The 23,397-nt window shown below is 37.9% G+C and overlaps 1 protein-coding gene across 1 annotated transcript in view; it reads right to left on the bottom strand.

Annotated features, from left to right (window-relative positions):
• Window positions 1–5,349: 5,349 nt before the first annotated feature.
• The window catches only part of LOC114468616 (voltage-dependent calcium channel gamma-1 subunit-like), a 30,998-nt gene continuing 12,950 nt past the window's right edge, over window positions 5,350–23,397 (bottom strand). Inside the window, exons 2-4 of the mRNA XM_028455616.1 lie at window positions 10,831–10,905; window positions 7,527–7,664; window positions 5,350–5,796 (exon numbers count right to left, since the gene is read on the bottom strand). Of these exons, the coding sequence (XP_028311417.1) occupies window positions 5,564–5,796; window positions 7,527–7,664; window positions 10,831–10,905 (446 nt within the window). The 3' untranslated portion in view covers window positions 5,350–5,563. The remainder of the gene's footprint in view (window positions 5,797–7,526; window positions 7,665–10,830; window positions 10,906–23,397) is intronic.

Below are 23,397 nucleotides of genomic sequence, written 5' to 3'. Positions count from 1 at the left end.
AGCAAAGGTAAGGTCAGAACATTGTTTGTATTTTCCACACAAAATTGGCTTTGTGGATGCGCCTGAGTTATTGTTGTCATTTTCTTTGTGTTTCTGTGTTTCCAACACAAACAACGGATGCGCTGCCGTGTCATGAGATATATCCTGTTGGGAGAGTATGGAGGCTATATTAAATAATTGTTTATGTTTCTTTAATTGTGTTTTACAATGTTGATTCTGTGAGATGGCTAAATGCTTGTTCATGTGGAACTTGTTGGGTTTTTTCTTTCTTATTATGAATTTTATATTTTGATAAGCGCATTGAGATGACTTTGCTGTAAATTGCGCTATACAAATAAAGTTGAATTGAATTAACACTTGCCAGCAGAAACATATGGAACCCTAACCGTTTGTTACCCTAACCCAACTAGATCCCTCCACCAAACCCAAAAATGGCAACATAGCTCCAAAGGTGTCCTAATTTAGCATAAGGTGTCTCAATTTAGTGAATGGCACTTGATGACAGCGATCATGATAACCTATTCATGCTAGTAACAGATAATGACAGAGCAATGTCAGTCTTATGTATAAAACTCCACCTAATGTGTTAGCACTTTTTTTTAATCTCTTTTTGGTAACTTCCAGTATTTGTGGTTATTCACCATAAATAAATAAAGTCCTCTGTCTCAGAGACATCCTCCTCTATGTCACTTTGACTGTGAAAGAGCTCTTCCCCCACCAACCCATGTCATGTATCAACTCAAAAGTATTAACTGCAGGTGTGGGGATGGAAGGTCACACATGGTTCACACACAGACAAGTTTTTCTCAGCTAAAACAGCCTTGGGTCAAATTGACCCCAGAGGAACACCAATGAGTGCATTATGTGTTCAGCACATTGAAAAAATATAATCATGATGATTTTATGCTTAATCAATTGTACCCATTAAATTAGGAAAGTCAAGTAATATGAAGCAAAAAAAAAAAAAGCATTAAATGGGGTCAAATTGATCCCAAGGATAATAGGAGGGTTAATTTTCCCTAAAAGTATATTGTACATATTGAATATAGATCCATTTATTCACACAGTGCAATAAAGATGCAAGGTTTATATCTTCCATCCACGTCTTCAGATCGGCCCTGTTCTTTATCAGTGGAAACTACTTGTTCTCACCAAGCCTGCTTTGTTTCTCTCCAGGTTCTCTGGTTTGTTCTCATTTATTGGAAATGTGTCTGTCAGGTTAAAAATAGTCAGTCAGTCTGGTTGTCAGTGTGTGTCGGTCAGCAACCCCCATTAACCCTGATCTGCACAGGCAGCTCAATAAAGACTAATGGATAGTTGCCTGGATGCGATATGTTCCCCCTTGAGCCGCTAAATCCCAAAATGTCATCGTAAAGTGTATTTTACATGTTAGTATATTTACAGCTCTGTTGTGCAATATGCAAAATGTGTGAAAGCCTCTCCAACCGTTGACCTCACCTTAACCTACAAAATCAATAATAATAAGTAAAAAAAATTATATCAAATTGAATTTTTTTTCTTTTTTCTTCTTTAAAATACAGAATCACACTAAATTTCCAGAAAAATGTATTTTATTTCATAAGCATCATGTAGCAAAACTCTAATGCACATCCAGTCAAAAAAATCTATGTATTTATTTCCTCTGTAGGAACCCTGGTCGTTAGTCAAAAGGCGGTAAAAAATGTATAGCTTCCCATGAGTAACCTTTAACAAACTCTAGCATCTTTGATTTGAGAACTTGTTAGTTAAACTACCCATCGACGTCCAGGAGTGGTGCCGTGTAGGGGAACCAGAACCCCAGCCAGACCAACAGTATCCCACGGGCTCGTACAGTGAATGAGCCAAAAACGTCCGCGGAAAAGCACAGGAAAAGCTTTTTCCCACACACTGCTGGTTACGCAGAAGGAACCGCCGTCATCACGCCTGTTGAAGTATAGGGTATAACTGCACGCACACACAATTCTGGCAGAAAGGTGGTTTATAACGTAACAAATTCTCTCAATCAAAAATTTCTAGATTCATAGTCCATAATTTTCATTTGGGTAAAGTTTTATTAATTTCATTACTACTCCTCCTCAGAGAGTTAGAAAACCCCTATAAATCCCAAATTCACACGAACATCTACAACACAGAATGTGTATATACCATACATCTGTGTTTAAAATGTACATTTTGTGTGATACCAATGAGTCAAAATAACTGAATAATTGTGAAACTGCCTAATTTATCATCACGTTAATAGCCTGTAAAATAAACATGTACATATTGTAAACACTGTGTTTTTATTGACATTTAAACTTTTATTAAACCTCTATTCTGACGTCAAGAACCCACTACAAAAACAGGGAACTGTAACAATGAATTAAAATAAAGTGATCTAGGACACTTAAAACTCAATTCAAGATGGCACCTCTGGCAACGAACATATTAAAATTAATAATTAATATTTTTGGATATTAATTACCATTTGTTCCCCTACACCTCCTAAACTAATTATAAGCATTTTATTTTTTTTCATTTTTTTTTACACCAAAACAGTCTATAAGCAAAGTTTTCAACACATATTGTACTTTCACTTTTAGATAAGGCTGACACAATTAGAAAGCTGAGGTTGCTTATTTTCTATAACACACGCTGATACCTAGAGGACATGAAAAGTGAAAAAAAAAAAAATTTAGGTTAGTAACATTTAAATGCCTTTAATACTTGTTTGTAATAAATATTAACAGAAGCTTCATTTTGCTGTAGTAAGGGAACATATCACAGTCTAGGATTATGTGCATGGGTGTTGGGTTTTTACCACTAATGATTTTCAGTTGTTTGTGGCAAGAGTTTACGATTCAGTTTAAATTTTGACTGGGTTCGTTTTTAGATTAACTTTTATTTGTTTAGTTAGTCTTCTTTTAGAAATTTAGTTCCCTTTTTGTCAAGTTGGATGTGTTCAGTTCCCTGGTCTGTGTGAGTGTATGTCCCTTCTGTTTAATTACTCAGTCTGTCTGTATTAAAAATCACATATACTAACGTACTATACTCATACATATCTGACCTCAAAATGAGTATGTAGTGTGTTCCAATTAGACATTATGGAAATATTAAGTATGCAAGAACTACCTGAATGTATACTTTATGGGGACATTTTTGAAGTATGCACGGTGGGCATACTAGTCATACTCAACCATCCCATGATGCATTGCGAGCGGAATGTAAAATCGTCCTGGGATTGGCCTCAAGCTAAAACTCAAACATCCCCGTTTAAAAATAAAAGCATCTCTTCTTGTCTTTCATTAGTTTTTTTAACCTTTTTGTAAATAGGGCTCTTGTTTTGAAGTTAACCGGAAATTTTGTCACTGTATATCTGAGTTTTGTGAATCGAATGAGCACATGTTGATATTCTACTTGGTCACTTAAAATGTTTTCAGAACTTTCGAAGGTGGAGAATTAACAGAGATATTTAGCCTCAGTGTGCTTCTGGTTTTTGTTGTTGTAAGCTCCAAATGCATCTTGGGAATCTTGGGCAATCATACTAAATAGAAAACTGACACTCTCAATGCAATCAATCAAATTTTTTGGACAAGGAGAACGGGCAGAGGTGAGCCCGCCTGTACTAGTACAACGTTTGTGGCGGGATACGTGATTGACTCGTGGGAAGACTGGAGTATTGTGTGTCTGTCCTTCCTTTCCGTGGAGGACATAGAAGACATCTACATGATTGAATTATGATAGCAGGTATGCTGTTGATTGGAGCTGGCAGCTATCTGACATATTGCAAAGTCCGAATTACGTCGGCAGCTGTTTTGGGAATGCTGCCAGTTATTTCTGATGGATTGGGCAGGGCTCTTAACACTCAGACTTATGCGATAAACAAACTCAGAAGTTAGCAGGATGCTACTTTGGATTGTCTACGCGGATTGGAATCGAGCTTGGAGAAGTTGATTGCCCAGCACTCGGGTCAAGGCCACCATATTGGATTTACAGCTGAGAGAATTGTGCTGCCGGCTGACAAACAAATCGCTCCCTCACAGCCAGCCATGAAGGCTGGGTTATCTATTCACCACAATGTTGTGTCGACTGGACTCCGTCCCCTTCCTCCTCCTCTCCCCTCTCTGAACTCTGATCTACTCAAGGTCATCTGCACCTGGGCAGAAATCAGTACAGAATGAAGCGAACGGGATTATGTTTTAATGCCTTCTTGGTACCCATCTCCTTTCCCTCCCACGCAGTGGCTGCTGGAGGGACGCTGTACTTACGCGCCCCTCAGCGGCCGGCTGCAATCCTCCCCCCACAAGTCCCCTCCCCCCGACCACACGTGCTATGTCCTCAAATTTTGTTGTGATTGTGTTTTTTGGTATGCCTCTATGTCCCACAATTTTTTTCCAGATCCCACACGGGGCATAGTCTGGGATCTGCCTTTTTATCCTCTTCTTTCCTCCTGTTTTTCACTTTTCATCTAAAATGCAGGGCGCTGCCTTGCGGCGACCCACAGTACTCTTGCGCCTGTACTCCCTTGTTATATGTGATTTTTTTTTCATATTATCTTGGACGGGATGTAACTGAAACTGAATTGCCCCCAGGGATAAATAAAGTAAAACAACATTACTGCATTAAACAACATGTAAGCATGGTGTTATGTCCTTTGATCGTAAATGTTAACTACAGGGGTTTGGTCTTGTGGTGGATCAAAAATCTTTCTCCGTCCTGTGAAGATACATGGGCGGCTTAACAAATACATTCAGCAAAGTAGTTAAAGGGCTAAAAACATCTATAATCTGTATTTCTTTCATCTATTTTGCCATATTTCAATCAGTCAAGCCTTTAATGTGATATATGTTGACAGGGGTGGACTGGCCATCTGGCATACCAGGCATTGTCCCGGTGGGCCGTCTACCGAAAGTGGGCCTTTTTTTTTTTTTGATGAGCGAGTGGAGGCAAACATGGTAACAGGTGGCCAAAAATTGAAAAGAGTGAAAAGTGACTATAATAAGCCAAAAGCAGTCAAGAGTGGCCAAAAAAGGGCCAAATAAAGAGAAACCAGGTGGTATGTAATGGCAAATGGTCGCTTTAATACGCAAAATGTGGCAAACAATAGTGAGAAAGGGAAACAATGTGGTACAAAAAGAGGCTAAATTTAGGGGGAAAGGAAACAAGTGGTATTTATTGGGTAAATTTAGCTTATTTAGATGAAAAGTGGCCAAAAAAAATCTATGAAAGGACTAAAATTTGACAAATGTGTAAAAAAAACCTTGCAAATATGGACAAATACAATAAAATTGATTTTTTTTTGCAAACGCTAGCTAAAGTCTGAAAAAAGTGTCAGAACTTTTTGAAAAGGGGCAAAAATTGGACAATACATGTTGCAAAATGGAAATAGGTAAAGAAGGGGTTAAAAAAGTTTCCTTTTTTTAGGTTTTCTGGGGAAATGTTTAAAATTAGGACAAAAAGAGCCACATGTTGAGCATCACTGACTTAATAACGGTTTCTACATGGTGTCACTGATAATATAGTGGGCTGGTCTGGACACAAAATGCCAGGGCAGATTTTTGTCCCAGTCCACCCCTGTATGTTGCTAATCTAAGGTGTCTGGCTCAGCGTCCATGCAGGTCTCCCAAGGGTTACGAGGCATGTGGGGCATCGAGATGAGAAGCAGGGCAGCTCCGCCGAGGATGAGGAGGGTGAAGGCAGCACAGGCACAGCTAAAGGACCATGAGTAGTAGTATTCGATCCAGATGGTCTCATCACTGACGATCATTCGCTTGACGGACTGACGCATCACTTCCACAGAGATAATGATGCAGAGACCTTTGGGATGGAGAAGAAGAGAAGGGAGCAGATGATTTACTTTAATTGGTGCTGTCAGGAATTCCTTTTTACACAGGAATGTTGTTTACTATGCAGGGGCGGAGCCATAGGGTTGGCTGGGGTAGCACTGGCCATCTCTGGAACCTCATTGGACGCCTCAGGTGATTGACAGTACTGATTGATCTAGTTTCTCCTCTACATGTGTGCTCCTCTCACTCACTTCATTCATGCACACCCACTGTAATAAACTGTAATGCAGACATACGCAACTGGCGGCCCGGGGGCCCCTTGGTCTAATTTTGTGCGGCCCCCAAAATAAAATTGTAATTCACGAAGTTGGAAGTTAAATGCTCAACATAATACACAAAACAACAGCAAAATGCACAGTGTCAGGAAAGTACACACAGTAACAACAAAATCACAAAAAGGTTAAAAATAATACAAAAAATGATTAATAAAACGCACAAAATGACAACAGAGAAACACTAAACATCAACTTAAACACACAAAATGACTACAAAAACAACAACAAATATAAAAGGACTTTAAAGACACACAAAATGCCAACAAAATTATACAAAATGACAACAATAACACAAAAATGATAACAAAATGGACACAATGTCTCAAAAAGCACATATACAGTAAAGACAAAAAAAAGTGTCATACTGACAATAAAATAGACAAAATTAATTAAAGAACAAACAAAATGTTTGAAAAAAAAAACAGAAAGAACACACAGAAGGACTATAAAGACGTCCTTGTACTAATGTACAAAGTACTGATTGTTTATTCTTCTAAATGCTGACATTAATGTTGATGATGTGGTTCTTGGATCAGACAATCACCTTTTTGTGGCCCTCACCGTGTTGAAGTTGCCCATCTCTGCTGTAATGAATCCTAAGATTATTTAAATGTCGATGTAGCTTGTTGGCTGTTGTGTAGGTCTAAATCAGGGATGTCAACTATCATTTTCCCATCCACACTGTGGAACTCCGGTTAATGTCAATATGAATACATACCTCTGACGGGCACTGTACTAGTAGTATTAATTACAGTCTGCACTGATTTTCATTCATTGATCTCTTTCACGCTTTAGTTTTACTTTTCCACATTGTGACACATCTTGTTATAGTAAAGAGGAGGACCCATGTCTTTCTGATGATCACAATGATCACAATAAAGTGAGTGGGTGAGTGAGTGACATACACACAAAGAAAGATGTATCTGGATTATGAAATTAGTGAAGAAGAAATGCTCCTTAGGCACCAGGTTAGAACAACATAATATTTTATTTCATTTATATGGACCCCCTGTTAAAGCCTTGCCCCCCTCTGGCCACCCTTTTATAAAAGTCTAGCTACACCACTGTACAGTAACTATGTTAGCAATGCTGGGATAGAGATAATGCTATTTTCAGATAATTCAACGCTCTCAGAGATTGTGAGTCAGTTTGTTAAAGCAGGTAGGATTTAGAAATACATGTATATATAGGTGTATCAATCAGTTGTGCTGTGGTTAACAAAGATTCCCAGTATGTTACAAACATTGGGCTACCACAAACATAGAAACAGCAACTCTTCCCTGACCAGTTAGAGTACAACATATCTGGCAGGATAAAAGAGAATACTGATGCTGTATGTTAAATCAGTGTTTTTGTTCTAGAAGTGAAATATTAATGACGATATGTTTTATTTACCTTTCTCTACTCGTTATCTGGAAGCACCCACCTGCAAAAGCAAAGAACATCCCAGCAGGACGGAGCAGGTAGTCCCGTCCCTTCCCAAAAGAAAAGATGACACAGAGAGTTCCCAGGAACATGAAGAATAGACTGAAGATGGCAATGGCCCCAGCTGATATGTTGTACTCTGAGAAAGCAGGGAAAATAATAGGAAGAACAGAGGGAAATAAAAATCAATATATGCATGGAGTAGATGAAAGAGAATATATAACAGGGGGGCAGGAAAGAAAAAATATATATATATATTTATAGACCGTCTCAAAATTTGCGCCAACCACAATGCGTGTAACAATAATGCAAAAATTTATTAGTAACAATTGATAATGTTGACTACCAAATTTGAATCGACGCATCGTTTATTGTTGGAAATTCATTATAAAATTTGCTTAATTTTTGCTGCAGTACAATATATGAACTGCTTGTGTAACTTCACCATTTACATTGTGAAGAAGAATTCCACAACAGAAGAAGAACCAACCTAAAGTCTCAAAGGCTGTGTCCGAATAGGCCCTCCTATCTCCTTTCCTATTCACTGTTCCTTCACCTCTGGAAGTGTTTAACTGGAGGTCATTATAAAGAGTGTCCAAGTTCTCTTTACGCTCAGGAAAAGAGGCTCAATGCTTCCTTTATAACCTCCTTTAACCTAGGAAACACTGATGCATCCTTTACCAAAGGAGACCAGATAATGCTGACCCACTATTCCTTGCGGCGATAACATTTAAAGGGACACGCACACCCGAGCGCTTACGAAGACACACGATGACCGACAAGTAAAGGAGATCATGTAAATTACCAATGCAATAATTCGCCTTGAACAACTTTAAATAAATAATCTAAAACCCATATATTATTATATGTAAGACATATTATCAGATTATAACTGACATAAAACAGACACTCTTGTCGTTCAATAAAAATAAGGATATCACTGCATTCTGTCTGATTTGTTAAGTTGTTCTTTACTCCTCCCAATGATAGAAACAGCTCTGAGAAAGCAGGGGGAAATAATGAAGAACAAAGGGAAACAAAAAAGCAATATATGCCTGCAGGAGATGAAAGAGAATATATCACAGAAGGAGAAGTTGTTAGGATTTACCACATGTTTAAATTATGTCATAACTTGACTGAGTGCACTGGACATATTAAATTAGCTCCACTTTGGATATACAACGGCTATGTAACCAGGCTGGCAAGAACACAGAATCACTGCAGAGTGACGAAGAGATGATGATGATGATGATGATGATGATGATGATGATGATGATGATGGTAGCCTGTCTCGCTCTTTTCCCACTACTTCCCCTTTCATCTGCCTTCCAGATAAATAAGATCCAGTCTTTCCTTCTCTGTAGCTCTCTAGCTGTGGCTGAAATGATCCTCAGAGCAGAACTTTCCTTTCTACACCCTCACTGTGAAATAACAGCCACTGTAAAATAACCTCCAACAGCGTCATACTCTGGGGGGCGGATTCACAAAGATCTGAAATAAAGGGTGGTAGTTCAGTTGCTTCCCTAAATCCTTTAGTGACGCAGTTTCCTCACCTGCTGCATGGAATTCGCTAAGATTGCAGCAATGATTAGTGCACAAGCAGAACTAGTACAGACCGCCCCTATTTAAATGAGTGTTTTGCTTGTTTAATGTGGGGACGTCAGTACGCACAAGCACACTGACATTTGATGATGTTAAATTTGAGGCAGGTGGACTTCTCTGTCTGCTGCACAAACATTTAATAATGCAGAAAACTAAATAAACATTTTTTTTTTTTTTTTAAACAACAATTTTAAAACCTATTTTTCCCCCTCATTTAATGTGGGTGCTCTGTAACTTTGCTCTGATCTGCTGATTTTGGGTTGACATCAATACCACAAAGGCTTTGACTGAAAGGAGATCAGTGGAGTAGTGAGTCCGAAGTGATATCGATCCATGGTCATATCCGTATATGCATATATACTGTATACTATCTCTGTGCACAGCGAACCTCTTTCTCTCTCTCTCTCTCTCTCTCTCTCTCTCTCTCTCTCTCTCTCCCTCTCTCTCTCCCTCTCTCACACACATACTGGAGCCTTTTTTTCCATCTCCGCTGTGTTTTCTGTCCACATTTAAGGCAGCGATGATGTCTGCGTGTGTGTCTGCACCTCCTTCTCTGTAGTACTATTTTCTGGTACTAAAACTATCATCGCAAACAATTCCAGATTTCATGAATCGCATTGCTCCCCTGCATTAATTTATTTGCATTTCCTCCTCCCATATTTTTGCTTCCCCTGGGAGATCCACCTACTGTGCATATTCATATGCAGCTGCAACGCACACCTGATTCCTTGGACTTTGTACTTCTTATTCACGCGTGGAGTGACGTTTGCACACTTGTTAAAACCCCTAAACTTTTTGTGAATCCGCCCAAGGGTCTTTTTGTTTGTCAGGGTCTATTCATCGTACAGATGTATGAAGGTGTAGGTGTGTTTCCTTCAACACCTTACAGCACTGTTTCTGTTATATCAGTGGTAAAAACATATATTTTACAGCTTTTTATTGAAGATCAGTTTGTGAATTTTTATAAAAACTGATGGAATGATCAGTAATAAAGTTTGTCTTTTGCGCAAAACACCATAACACATTAAATTACTTCAAATGATGGCCAATAAAATTATTTTACTCCAATTCAAGTATTCAGATCATTCACAAACATCACATTTTCCAAAACGTGCACCAATTTGATTGCTTCCATAATGCAAAGCAGTGAGTACTTTTGATATGTTCTGGTTCCAGTCTGTGAAAAACGTTGCAAAACCATATAACTCTGAAATCACCAATGGTAATTTTGTCATTTGAATGAATAGTAGGAGTAAGACGATACGCTGAGATCAAGATGTGTTGGGGGATAATGGGCTCACAAAATGAATAAGGTACAATATTTTTGGAAAGGAAAAAAGACAAAAACATTGCAGTTGGGAAAATAAACTCTGGATATCTTGTGATTCTTATAGCTTTTTATTAAAGACCAGTTGTGGATTCTTATAAAAAGTGATGGAATGATTAGTGATAACTGAGTCCTTTGTCCAAGATAATTCATAAACATTACATTTTCCAAAAAGTGCACCAATTTGTTTCCTTATATCATGCAACGCACAGTGTGTACTTTGAAAACGTTTAGGTCCAAAACTGTTTGAAAGATTTGGAAAGTTTGCCAAACTTGTTTCACTAATCGTGGATTTACATGAAGGGATAAAGGTAAAATAGCTCCATCAATTGTAAAGGGTAAGATTGTTCTTGCTGTGGCTATGTGCAGGTCTCACCTTTTTGGGTCTTGACTTCAAAAACTTCTGCTTCCTCTTCTGATGTGAAGTGTTTGAAATAAGAACAGTTCTCTGCTGCAGTGAAGACAAACACACACGGAGAATATGAGAGAAAGAAGACACTGAGGTAGATGTGTCCTATAAAAATCGCCGTGTTTGATAAATACAGATTCCTATGAACATACTTCTGCCAGCCTGCACTAATAAAAGTAAATATGACAGTATCTTTGTACAAATACACATAATTAAAGACCAATTGTAATAATAAAAAAATAATCTAATTGGCTTAAGAACCCCTATGAGCACATTTTAGCCGTCCTCTCTCATCCTCTATACATATTTGGTTTTATTTGTGGTGAAACACAATCAGTAGCTTTACTTCTCTTTGGAGCTGTTTTTTCTTATTTTATAGTGCATTTCAGCCTCTTTCCATGACTTCAGAACTGCTTTCAAAATAATTAGGTCCAGTCTGTGAGAAACCTTGAGAAACCATTTAACGCTGGAATCACAAATGGTAATTTTTTAGCTCTCTTTGAGCCAAAGGTTTGATAGTTACTACATTGTAATTAATAGTAGGGGTAAGACAATATGCTGCGATTAAGATGTATTGGAGGACAATGGGCTCGCAATAATGATACGGTACGATACTTTTAGAAAGGCAAAAAGACAAAACATTTCGGTTGGAATAACAACCATGCTCTAGATGTACTTACATAATTAATCTGGATATGACCTTTTTTTTTCACAAAGAGTTCCTCAGTGTGTACATGCATGCAAGAGTTTTGTTCAGGAGGGGAGGGGGAGCATGGAGCACCTCACAATTCTACATACTCCAGCTTTAACTCAGTTGGGATAAGTATATGTATATATATTCTTGTGATGTTTTAAAAGTGTAATATCTTGTCGCAGGATATATCATCCCACCTTTAATTATTAAACAATTATAAAAAGACAAACGCCAATACAATTCACTTTTTGCACATGCATTCAATTCTACTTCATATAATCTCACATACATCATTTTGGATGATGAGAGAAAACCCTCACAAGTAACCTACAGAAAAACATGCTAACTCCCCACTAACTTCATACAGAAGCCTACCCAAGTGTCCTTGTGCACCCAGGGGTTTAACCCTAGACCTCCGTGCAGTGGGGTAGACAAGCTAACCACTACACTAACCACCAGGATGTTATTGAAAGCAAAGTATTCCAGTAAAGCACTCCACAGATATATCTCTGTTCATGAGCTAATCAATGTTAGCCTAAGATTGTCTCAACAGCAGTTTTGTGCAGAAAACAAAGCTTATCCTGACCTAGCTAAGGATTGAACAAAAGTGAGTTCCTCAAACTAGTTAACAAAGACTTAAAAACAATCTGAAATCATTGGTGACTCAAGTCAATCACCTTTATTATGCATTATAATCATCTCATATAAAGCTTCTTAAATCATGTTGTTGATTTAATGCTTTTACTGCTGATTTTAATGTTCTTATTGATTTTCAAGCTGTTGAATATTTTCTGTTGCACTTTTTGACCATGTAAAGCACATTGATTTGCCTTGTGTATGAAATGCGCTATACAAATACATTTGCCTTGCCCTGTCTTACAATTTCTCAATCATTGAAACAATGAGAAACAACTCCTCCTAGAGACAAAAACTATACCAAAAAAACCTAAGGCTTACAGAACATTAAATAATCTATATATACCTATATAAATAACTTTGACCTTTAATTTAGGATGAGTTTCTCAGAGCCAACATAGAGGTTTTATCACCCAGGGTTGTCCTGCTGACATTTCTTTTTATTAAATCCACAATATTTGGTCTTTTTCAGTCATTCCCTTCTCTATGCTGCGTGTAATTCAGTGGAATTTCTCCGATAGAGCAAATATTAGCGGGGTCTTTTAAATTGACGTGTTCCCCGAGATGCGTCCAGGGTCCCTGAGAAATTTTCATCTATTTATAAAATTTGGGCGGACGGTCCAGACAAGATGAAAAAAGAAGACATATCTCAGTAAAACAGGACGTATGGTCACCCTAGTTAATGCAACAACAGGTGAACATATCAGTTTACTCCAAGGTACTCCAAAGGTAATAGATTAGTCAGTTATGTTAAAGCAACACTGTGTAACTTTTGGCCACTAGGGGCGCTAGACCTGTAACTTTCACATCAAGTGCCCCTAGTGGCCACAAGCACCGCAGCACTGTCGCAAAAATCAACAGTCAGGCCAGCCACCCTTGTCTTTTGATTGTGTATGCAGACAGTAGTTGACCTGTTGGTTGAGAGATCATCGACTCACTATTAAAGAAAAGTAAAGTTCGTTTTTTGTAAGTAGGAATCTGTCGCTTGCGCAAAATGCCTGAAGGTGCGTTCACACCGAACGCAACTGAAGTGACTGAAGCGATTAGATTACATTCAAATCAATGTAAATGACTCGACCTCAGGTTATCCCCCCCAAGCAACGTAACTTGCGTGATTTGAGCAACTACGCCAAGCGCAATCTCGTCGCTCAAAGTTGAAAAAAGCGACAACTCTCCCGTCTTTCACTGTCTGTAGAGCGGAGGCTGCAGTCCCTCCCTGCTCCCTCCCGCTACAGCGAGACGGCTGCAGCGGAGCGCTGTACAACTTCCTAAAATTATCGGGTTAGTCGGTATTTCAAGAGGGAAGCACCGCTCGGAGCATTGATAGTGTCAAGCACTGTATATTGGCCTGAGGAATCATTTAAAATAACTCATATGCATCAACTCTTTAGGTCACAAAGTGTGCGGTGTGGCTTTAAGATACAGCTAGAGCAAATCATTGCATATATTACCTGAAGTTTGAGAAATAAAATCATGCCTTAAGTTTAGAAATTGCACCTTTCATCTAAAAGAAAGAAAAACACGGGAAGAACATATCCCACTCCAGTGGACTCTAGTTTTTCTTCTATGATTTATGAACCTGACAAACTAATTTTGCTCGCCTCGTCTCTTTTATGACACTGTCATTAATTCCATCCTGTTGAAATTGCTCAAAAGTAAATTTGCTTCCAATCTTATGAATTTTTTAAACAATCTCCACTTCTCCTGAGATCACTATTTAATCCAGAATCAGGTTAATGCCTTACTCACAAATGTTTGAACTCCTGCCGTTTCTGTGGATTTTTTCAGCAGAATCAGGACGACACTGATGATAATAACCCACGCATTTTACCGTTCTCACTGAATAATCAGTCTGTATGGCAGTTGTTTCCTTTTTGTTTAATCACAGTATTCTCAACACCTCTGCAGAATCACAGTAGTGCTATTTCACTTGGCATTTAGGATTAAATCAGTCAAAAACAAAGCCTTGTCCCTGCTTTAGTCGTCCATACACATGAAACCACTTAAACTATTGTCCTTTGACCATGATCTTCAATAGAACTACATTTCTGAGGAAAAATAATCCTGTGGTCATTTCCTGCTAATTTTATTTATCTGTTTGTTGTTTCTAAAGGCAGCTGGATGGAGGGGGAGAGGAGTATCCCTTTTTTCCCCACTTGCCGTCCGCTCTGACCAAGATTATGTGTGTGTGCGCGTGTGTGTGTGTGCGTGTGTCCATGCATGCATGTATGCATGTGTATGCGTGTACCAGGCAACAGGGAAGCTGTTTGTTAGTCAGGATGAGAAAGAATCACTAAAAAGGTAACCTAGCAACAGCCTCCTGCAGGTCTTGGCTAGCCCTATCCATTTACACGTGTAAAAGCATATCAAGAGGACTGTTTGTGGATGAGAGTGTATGATTATGGGTTTTTGTGAGCGTGTGTGTGTGCATGCCTTTCTGTGCAAATGTTGAAACTTTTGGAAGCACAGTGGGGAAGCAGAGGATGGATGTGGTTAGTGGTGAAATTTCTGCCTGAGTGCTCATTAGCCCTTGCTTAAAGACTGGTTATTTATCCCTAGGTTGCTCTAAAACGACAGCCTGACCCTTGCCATCATTGTAAGTGAGTGTGACCTTGATTGCTTAAAATAAATCTATTTAAAGTGTAATGCATTTAAATCACATTTACACTACATCACATTACACACTAAAACATTTTTGTAAATCTAAATGTTAAATCTAAAGGTAAAATCTACATCTAAATTGTAAATCTAAATGTTAAATATAAATCTTACATTTCAAATCTTTACAAAATAACATTTATATTTAATATTTATCATTTAGATTTAACATTTAGATTCAACATTTAGATTTAGATTTATTATTTAAAATTTAGATCTAGATTTAATATTTAATATTTAATATTTAAACATTTAAATCTTTACAAAATAAATTAACATTTATCATTTAACATTTAGATTTAGATTTGAAATTTAAAATTAAGATTTACATTTAACATTTATATTTATCTTTAACATTTAGATGTATCTTTATTATTTAAAATTTAGATTTATATTTAATATTTAATATTTAACATTTAGATTTAGATCTAATATTTAAAATTTAACATTTAACATCTAGCATTTAACAATTAGCATTTAACATTTAACATTTTGATCTCATATTTAAAATTAAGATTTACATTTAACATTTGTATTTAGATTTAATATTTAACATTGACATGTTTTTACGAGAAATATATCACAAATTTCAGAAATATTGCTGTAAATCTGGTCAATGGTAACAGAAAAATTCACAAAAGTTTTTTAAATGTGGTTTGTAGCTAAATGTTGCAAAAAAGATGCTGTTCATTTTAGCATGCACAACTTTCCAATCAACGCCCCATACAAGTCTCCTGAGTGCTGAAATAGGATGAGGGGGCTTAAAAAGTATGTTTAAAAGTATTGTAATCATTGCAAATACATGTATTTTACCCCAACAGAAGTGATTACAGAGCGATGCAAGGAATCAGTGTGTGTGTGTGTGTGTGTGTGTGTGTGTGTGTGTGTGTGTGTGTGTGTGTGTGTGTGTGTGTGTGTGTGTGTGTGTGTGTGTGTGTGTGTGTGTGTGTGTGGAGGGGGAAGGATGGATGTGTGTAGGTGTAGTAAACTGGAGGGCGAGTCACAGCACTGCAGCGTATATCAGCAAATATATTATTTTCATTAGTCTTCTCTCCCAGTGTGCCCTAACCTCTGGGGATCAGCCGTCCTCAATTACCATGTGTTTGGATTCAGCGTTAAGGCTCAGTGCGGTTTCTACAAAATGTATGAATCTTGTTACCAAACACACAAAAATCTCCATAATAAACTGGACAAATGAGAGCAACAAGCCATTTTTGTGTAATCAGTAGTGATGATTAGTCCAATATTTTTTCTAATAGGTGAGATATTCAGGGGCCTTACACCTACACATAGTCCTCCAACAGGAGCTGTCCATGTCCATGTCCTTGCCATTCAAGGATTTTCATTCGTCATTATGTGCAGAACATGTACATAACAAAAATAACCTTCCATCTACACATAATCCTCCAACAGACACAGTAGTGACGAGGCTGTAATTAATCCCCCACTCCTGACCCCTGTGGTATACCCACCACACTGCTTACACACCATCTACACCACATGTGTCAAATGCAAGGCCCAGGGGCCAAATCTGACCCTTTTGAACATTCAATTTGGCCTGCAGAAGAGGGTAAAAATGACACAGAAAACAGGAATTATTATATAAATTACCAAATAACCCAGATGTAGATATCTCAAATTCACCAATTTAATGAGACCATATTTTGAGGGGCTTACAGTTTTCCTTTGTTTATATCACATGAATGCAGTCATTTTTAATTGCAAATCATGGAAAGAGCTCTCAATTTTACCACAAGTCTTCTCTCAAACTGTTCCAAAAAATTCCTCTAAATTACACAAAAAATGGTTACAAAATCAAGATTTTTGTACCCGAGTGGTATTAACAACTATGGAACAATGATGTTAAAATTGCTCTTTTTCCCACTTAAAATCTGCGGCCCACTTGAGATCAAACTCGTCCATATTTGTCCCCTGAACTAAAATGAGTTTGACACTTGATCTACACTGATGTCCACGCCATCCCATACTCATTCTCATTCCACTCACACATAGTCTATCTCCAGGTGTTTCCATGCAGACAGACCTGCTAATGCTGTGTCATGTTTGTCTGCAGTCTGTGCCTTTTCCTCGCCCTTTTCTCTCTTCTCTGTTTCAGGTGTCGTGAAGCTGGAGTTAACAGTTCCTGATCAATGGTTCACAGCTCAACTAGTCTGAAACACCCTGATGTTCTATCTCTCCATCCTGTTCTGTTCTCCTCTTTCTGTCCACTAACCCTAACCAGTCAAAGCAAATGGTTGCCACCTCTGAACCTGGTTCTAACGGCCATTTCATACAAATTATTTTCATCCATAGCAGTATATCCAAATGAGTGTTTAAACCAGTGTTTATCTGTAGTTTTTGCTATGATTAGTGATTGTAATTAACCATGGACATGTGGCGTTAGTGTCAGGGAATGTTTGTCTCTGTATGAGTTTGGGACTTGCGTGGGATGTTTTCTGCTTTGTATTCCCAATGAGGGAGGATTGACTGCTCTGTGATGTAGGAACCCTGGTCGATGGTCAAAAGGCGGTAAAAACACTGTCGCACATTTGGAATTTTATTACACTTTTATGACTCAAAAACAGACAGTGGAAAAATGGACCAAGGAACATTTCTTCAAATCCCAGCCCTTCTTCCTGCAGACTCTTTGCTGACACTCATCCTCCCCAAAGAACAGACATTCCACAGAGATAACAGGGATGTAACCTGACACCCTACACCAGAGACATCTTTTTCAACATGAAGATTAAAAAGGAAGAAGTAAAAATAAAACCTATACACCATCTGATGCTTTAAAGGCAGAAATGTGATTTAAACAAATTTCAGACATGGGACCTCGATTTTAACCATTTTTCTCTCCAGGAAAGAGACTCATCGTCTGACATATTTAAGCACTAATGCAATCACCTTTCAAGGGAAATGTTTATAACTTCATATTCCATGATCATTGATCAAAGTGTATTTGTCCTCTTTTGTTATGCTTAAAGCTAGAAATAATTCAAATCAGTCATTTAAGTGATAATCAATTGAAAGTCATTTTTCAAGGGTTCATACAATCGGCACACAGCCATGCTCCATTTTAGCCTTAACATGGTAACACCCTATCTAGTTTTATGACTCTCTGTTTAACAAGCACATGTGGAATAGCCCCACCATCTTGTCTTCTTTACAGGAAAGTTAAGCCTTCCGCTTCTTTCTGCCAGCCAATCAGGTTTCACTCATTCCCACACTGCAGATGTGTTTTAACCAATCAGATAACCTCTTGACATGTTTATAAAAGGCCTCGCTCCCTCTTATCACACTCTCTTGCTCTTACCTCTCTTGCTCAGTTCCAGCGCTCTCACTTCTGTCTAGTCCTCCTAGCCACTTCCACAATGACTAACTTTAAGTTTTATCTCCATTTTTGAAATTAACCAAGCAGCTTTTCATTTTTGGAGCAAATCAATTTTTATAGCCTCCCATGAGTAAGCTTTAACGAACTTTAGCATCTTTGATTTGAGAACTTGTTAGTTAAACTACCCATCGACGTCCAGGAGTGGTGCCGTGTAGGAGAACCAGAACCCCAGCCAGGCCGACAGTATCCCAAGGGCCCGTACAGTGAATGAGCGGAAAACGTCTTCGGAAAAGCACAGGAAAAGCTTTTTCCCACACACTGCTGGTTACGCAGAAGGAGCTGTCATCATCACGCCTGTCGAAGGAGGGTAAAACTGCACGCACACGCAATCCTCCATATTTTTCATTTTGGTAAAGTTTTATTAATTTCATTACTTTAACTTTCCATTTTCCTTCTTCCTTCTCAGAGCGTTAGAAAATCCCTATAAATCCCAAATTCACACAAACATCTAAAACACTCAGAATGTGTATATACCATACATCTGTGTTAAAATGTACATTTTGTGTGATACCAATGAGTTAAAATAACTGTGAAACTGCCTAATTTATCATCATGTTAATAGACTGTAAAATAAACATGTACATATTGTAAACACTGTGTTTTTATTGACATTTAAACTTTTATTAAACCTCTATTCTGATGTCAAGAACCCACTACAAAAACAGGGAACTGTAACAATGAATTAAAATAAAGTGATCTAGGACACTTAAAACTCAATTCAAGATGGCACCTCTGGCAACGAACATATTAAAAATTAATAATTAATATTTTTGAAAATTAAACACCCTTTGTTCCCCTACAGTGATCCTGATCAGAATCAGTCGGAAAATAAGTTAGCTAGAGAACTGGGACAAGGACATAACAGGGTTAAAAACTAATCTGCTTGATGACGTCTATAAATGGCAAACATTCACTGAAGAGAACATCTGGATGCGTATCATTGACCTTGCCATCTGGTTAATGGGGAGATTTCGTTCCACGATGAGCGATTAGAACGAGGTACCGCCTGTCATCTTAGTTTTTCTTCTTCACATTAAACTCTGCTGTACTCCTCTGTCATTCCTATTTGATGTGCCTCTGTAATTTGTGTTTTCTTGTACTTGATCCTACCCATTCTAACCTGTCGTTAAACACAGAGCTGTTCCTCCTCGCTGACAGTTTGAATACATATTTATGATCACTCTTTCTTTCTTTCTTTCTTTCTTTCTTTCTTTCTTTTCAAAACAACATCACTAAAACCCTGTTTAGAATCTGCCTCCATTTGTTGGATATTTATTTGTTTTTTTTTATCAAGTGTTTCATGTTCTGGGCTGACTGGCAGCTGAGTTAAAGTACTTTGGATCTACTGTTTCTGTGTCTTCCTGTTCAGGGGTGGAGCAGAGATTTTAAAAGTGAGGGTATTCTAAAGGAAGGGGGACCGTCGACTCCTAATTTAGTTTATTAAATTAATTTACTAAAACCATGATAAAACTGTTATTAAGTCAGTGATATTCAACATGTGGATCTTAATTTGAATTATTATTCCCCCAGAAAACCTTAAAATGGGAAACTTTTAAACACCTTTTTTTTTTTTACCATTTTCTTTTCCAAATAATTTGATACTTTTTAGTTTTTTCAGATTTTAGCTTCCGTTTGTCATTGAATATCCTTTTTTCAAAATTCTTGTCAAGTTCTTTTTGACACTTTAATCCAATTTTTGTTGATTCTAACCAATTTTGGCCACTTTTCATCCTAATAAGCTACCTTTTACCCAATTAATAACGTTTGTTTTCTTTTTTCCTACATTTTGCCTCTTTTTGTTTGACATTTTTGCCCTTTTTCACAATTTTTTTGCCACATTTTCCTCATTTAATCTACCTATTGCCATTACATACCACCTGTTTCCTCTGAATCATCATTTGTTTTGCCACTCTTGATTGCTTTTGGCCCATTTTAGTTACTTTTCACTCTTTTCTTGCCTCGTTTCTGCCACTTTTGGACCTTTTTTTGCCACCTGTTAATATTTTTTTGTCACTTTACTTATTACTATTAACTCTTTGTTTACCTTCTCGGAATGACAGATTTTTCAAATGGATGGCAGTGACTGGCTTGAACACTATTCAATCAATCTAACTTTACCAATATGTTTTCAACAATGAATCCCTCTGTAAAAAGTGACGGGGATTAATTTTTGTTTTTTATGAAAGTGAGGGTGTTGCATCCCTCACATTCCCCACATGTGAGATGTGCCTGTTCCTGTTTATAGAAATGTATTTAATATATGCCTTTACTCTCCGGAATAAATGTGTTTTTTTTAAGTTATTTTATTTATTTGTGTGGCTAATTGGAGCTGTGCATAATAATGAAGATAAAGGTCATAGTGCCCCAGTTTTGTGGTGCAATTAGCATTTTTTGTTACGCGTTTGCCTCAGAGTCCATAAACATCTATAATTTGTTCCCATTTTGCTCTTTTTTCAGCATTATGAGCTCCTCCTGGGCCATTTTTATAATTTAAAGCAGTGTTTTTATTTTTCAGCCACTGTAAAGCAGCACACCAGGGTATTCCATGAGAAATCAGCAGGTGTTAAATGGGGCGTTAATCTAACTTCACTTTGTTGGTTAAAACAATGTTGAGGGTGAAGCTTCTCACTTTCAGACACAGGAACATAGATATAAAGATATTTATTTATGAGGAGAGCAAGTGCAGCGTGTAGAATATATGCTACTCAGTAAAGCTGTAGCGCATGGCTAATCATGCATTTCCAAGCATGTACCCATCGGGATCACTTATCTCTGGTTGGGAATCACAACTTCATACTTATGTGCTTATTATCACCAGAGGTGTTAATACAAGTACTCACGTTACTGTAACTGAGTTGCTTTTATGGATACTTTTTTGAGTATATCGATAAATCAATTATTTTACTTGTACTCAATCCATTTGTTGTTAGTTGTGCTATTTCTGATCAAGGAGATTACTGATCATGTCTCAAAGAATAATTGACCCACTCCAATTCGCTGACCAAGCAAGGAAGGGGGTGGACGATGCAACTGCGGCATTACTGGATCTTGTTGTCGGTCACCCGGAGGGTCTGAAAACGCATGCTGGTTTGTGCTTTGTTGATTTTTCATGAGCTTTTAATTGTTTGCAGCCACGTATTCTTGCTCGCAGGCTGTCGGCAATACCTGACTTTGACTTTGGCACTGTTTGTTGGCTTGTTGATTTTCTTACAATGAGGTCACAAAGAACAAGTGCAAATGACACTTTCTCTGAAGCATCAATGTGTTCAACAGGTTCACCACAGGGATGTGTTTTGTCACCACTGTTATTCATGCTGTACACAAATGACTGTCAGAGTGAGTTGCAGTCCAGGTTCATGGTTAAATTTGCTGATGAATCTGTGATAGTCAGCCTCCGGCAGGAAAATGGGATGGGCCACGGCTCTGTTCTGGACAATTTCTTAAAATGGTGTAATGAGTCTATGCTGCATCTCAATGTATGTAAAGCAAAAGAGAAACTGATTGACTTTCGCAAAAATCCACCAGTTTATTAACGGCTCAGCTGTAGAGACAGTGAGTCACTATAAATATTTTGGTACCATCCTTGATGTAAATCTGACCTTTGATGTGATTAGGGTTGGGTATTGGTTGGGTTTTATCCGGTACCGGTGCTTGCTCTGTATTTCTTAAACAGTTCTGTGCTTAAGCGGTGATAAAACCGGTACTTAAAAAATAAATAAATGAAACCTCATACACTTTTTTCGGGGCCAAATTTAACACAATATTGTCTTAAATAATATATATACAAGAAACATATGGAAATAATATAAACAAAAACATTTAAATAATATCAAATAAAACGAAATTGTAATAAACTATTCAATACTTGTCAATAATCATTAATAGACTGTAAAAAAAAAAATAATAATCTTTATTTCAATATATATATATATTTTAAAGCTATAGGGAGCCATTGCAAAAGAGTCAAAGAGCCACATGTGGCTCCTGAGCCACAGGTTGCAGTAAAACCCTGAGCTAACCAATATTTTGCATTCCTGTGTAAATACAAAACTGTACCATTTAAACCTGGTGTTAAAGCTTAAGTTCAACATTTTGTCTACAAACACAACTTGTTATGAGTTTAACATTAAACAGAAAGTTAGCGGACACTGAGTTGAAGTATAAGACATAGCTCATATGTTGTTGTCACACGTTGAACAGCAACGGTGTTTGCTAGCTTACCACTAGCTGGTATTAAATGACTAAACTTTACCCGAAGAGGAAAGGCTGCTGTCATAATCTGTGATGATGTGCGCTACACTGGCAGCGCTGGGAGTGGGACTCGCTTCAATTTGTCCGGGGAGGTCGACACCGGCTGCTGCTGTTGCTGACGTGCTTGGCTCGAGGTCACGTAGGTTATCAAACACAGTGCATTGTTTGGCTTTTAAGTAAACTCCATGTGGTCTTCTATCCTCTAGCTATCAGTTATAAGCAACGGGTGTGCTGAATCTGCTGAGTACACTCAGCACTGACATCACGATCAACAACCAGGGGGGTGGCGGGGCACCAAAATGAGGCACCGAAATGTTCATTCTTATTCGGTCTGGTTACTACTATTTACGTCGGAAATGATGTCATATTGCTACCACGTTTCGGTACCCAACCCTAGATACAAACGATGCCATCTGAAGAAAGGCCAATCAAACTGAGGAGTTTTAATGTTGATAAATCTCTCCTGAAAATGTTTTATTTGTTCTTTTATTGAGTCTATTTTGACTTTTGCAATGATTTGCTGGTTCGGTAACCTCAGCATCACTAACAAAAACAGTCTGGCTAATATTGTTAAGCTTTGCCGAAAGATTGTTTGATCTCGACCATATTTTTTAAGTAAGAGCCACTCAGAAGGCAAAGGTCATCTTGGAAGACCCTCAGCATCCCCCGCATGCAGAGTTTAGACTACCGCCGACAGGGAGGAGGTTCACTTATGTTAGGAGGTCTAAATCTAACAGATACTTAAGGTCATTTGTCTCATCAGCTGTTGGGTTTCTCAATAAGCTGTTGGCGTCGTTGCCTGTACATGTTTAGGATGTACAGCTGGTCTTTGTGTCCCTCATCCCTCTCACATCCATCATGATGATATCCATGGTAGTTTTCTTTTATATGTTTGTACAGT

Source organism: Gouania willdenowi, chromosome 8 (assembly GCF_900634775.1).
Source record: "Gouania willdenowi chromosome 8, fGouWil2.1, whole genome shotgun sequence".
In the NCBI taxonomy this organism is placed as follows: domain Eukaryota; kingdom Metazoa; phylum Chordata; class Actinopteri; order Blenniiformes; family Gobiesocidae; genus Gouania; species Gouania willdenowi.
Note: the sequence above shows the minus strand (reverse complement) of the source record. Positions and strands in the feature narration are given on the sequence as shown.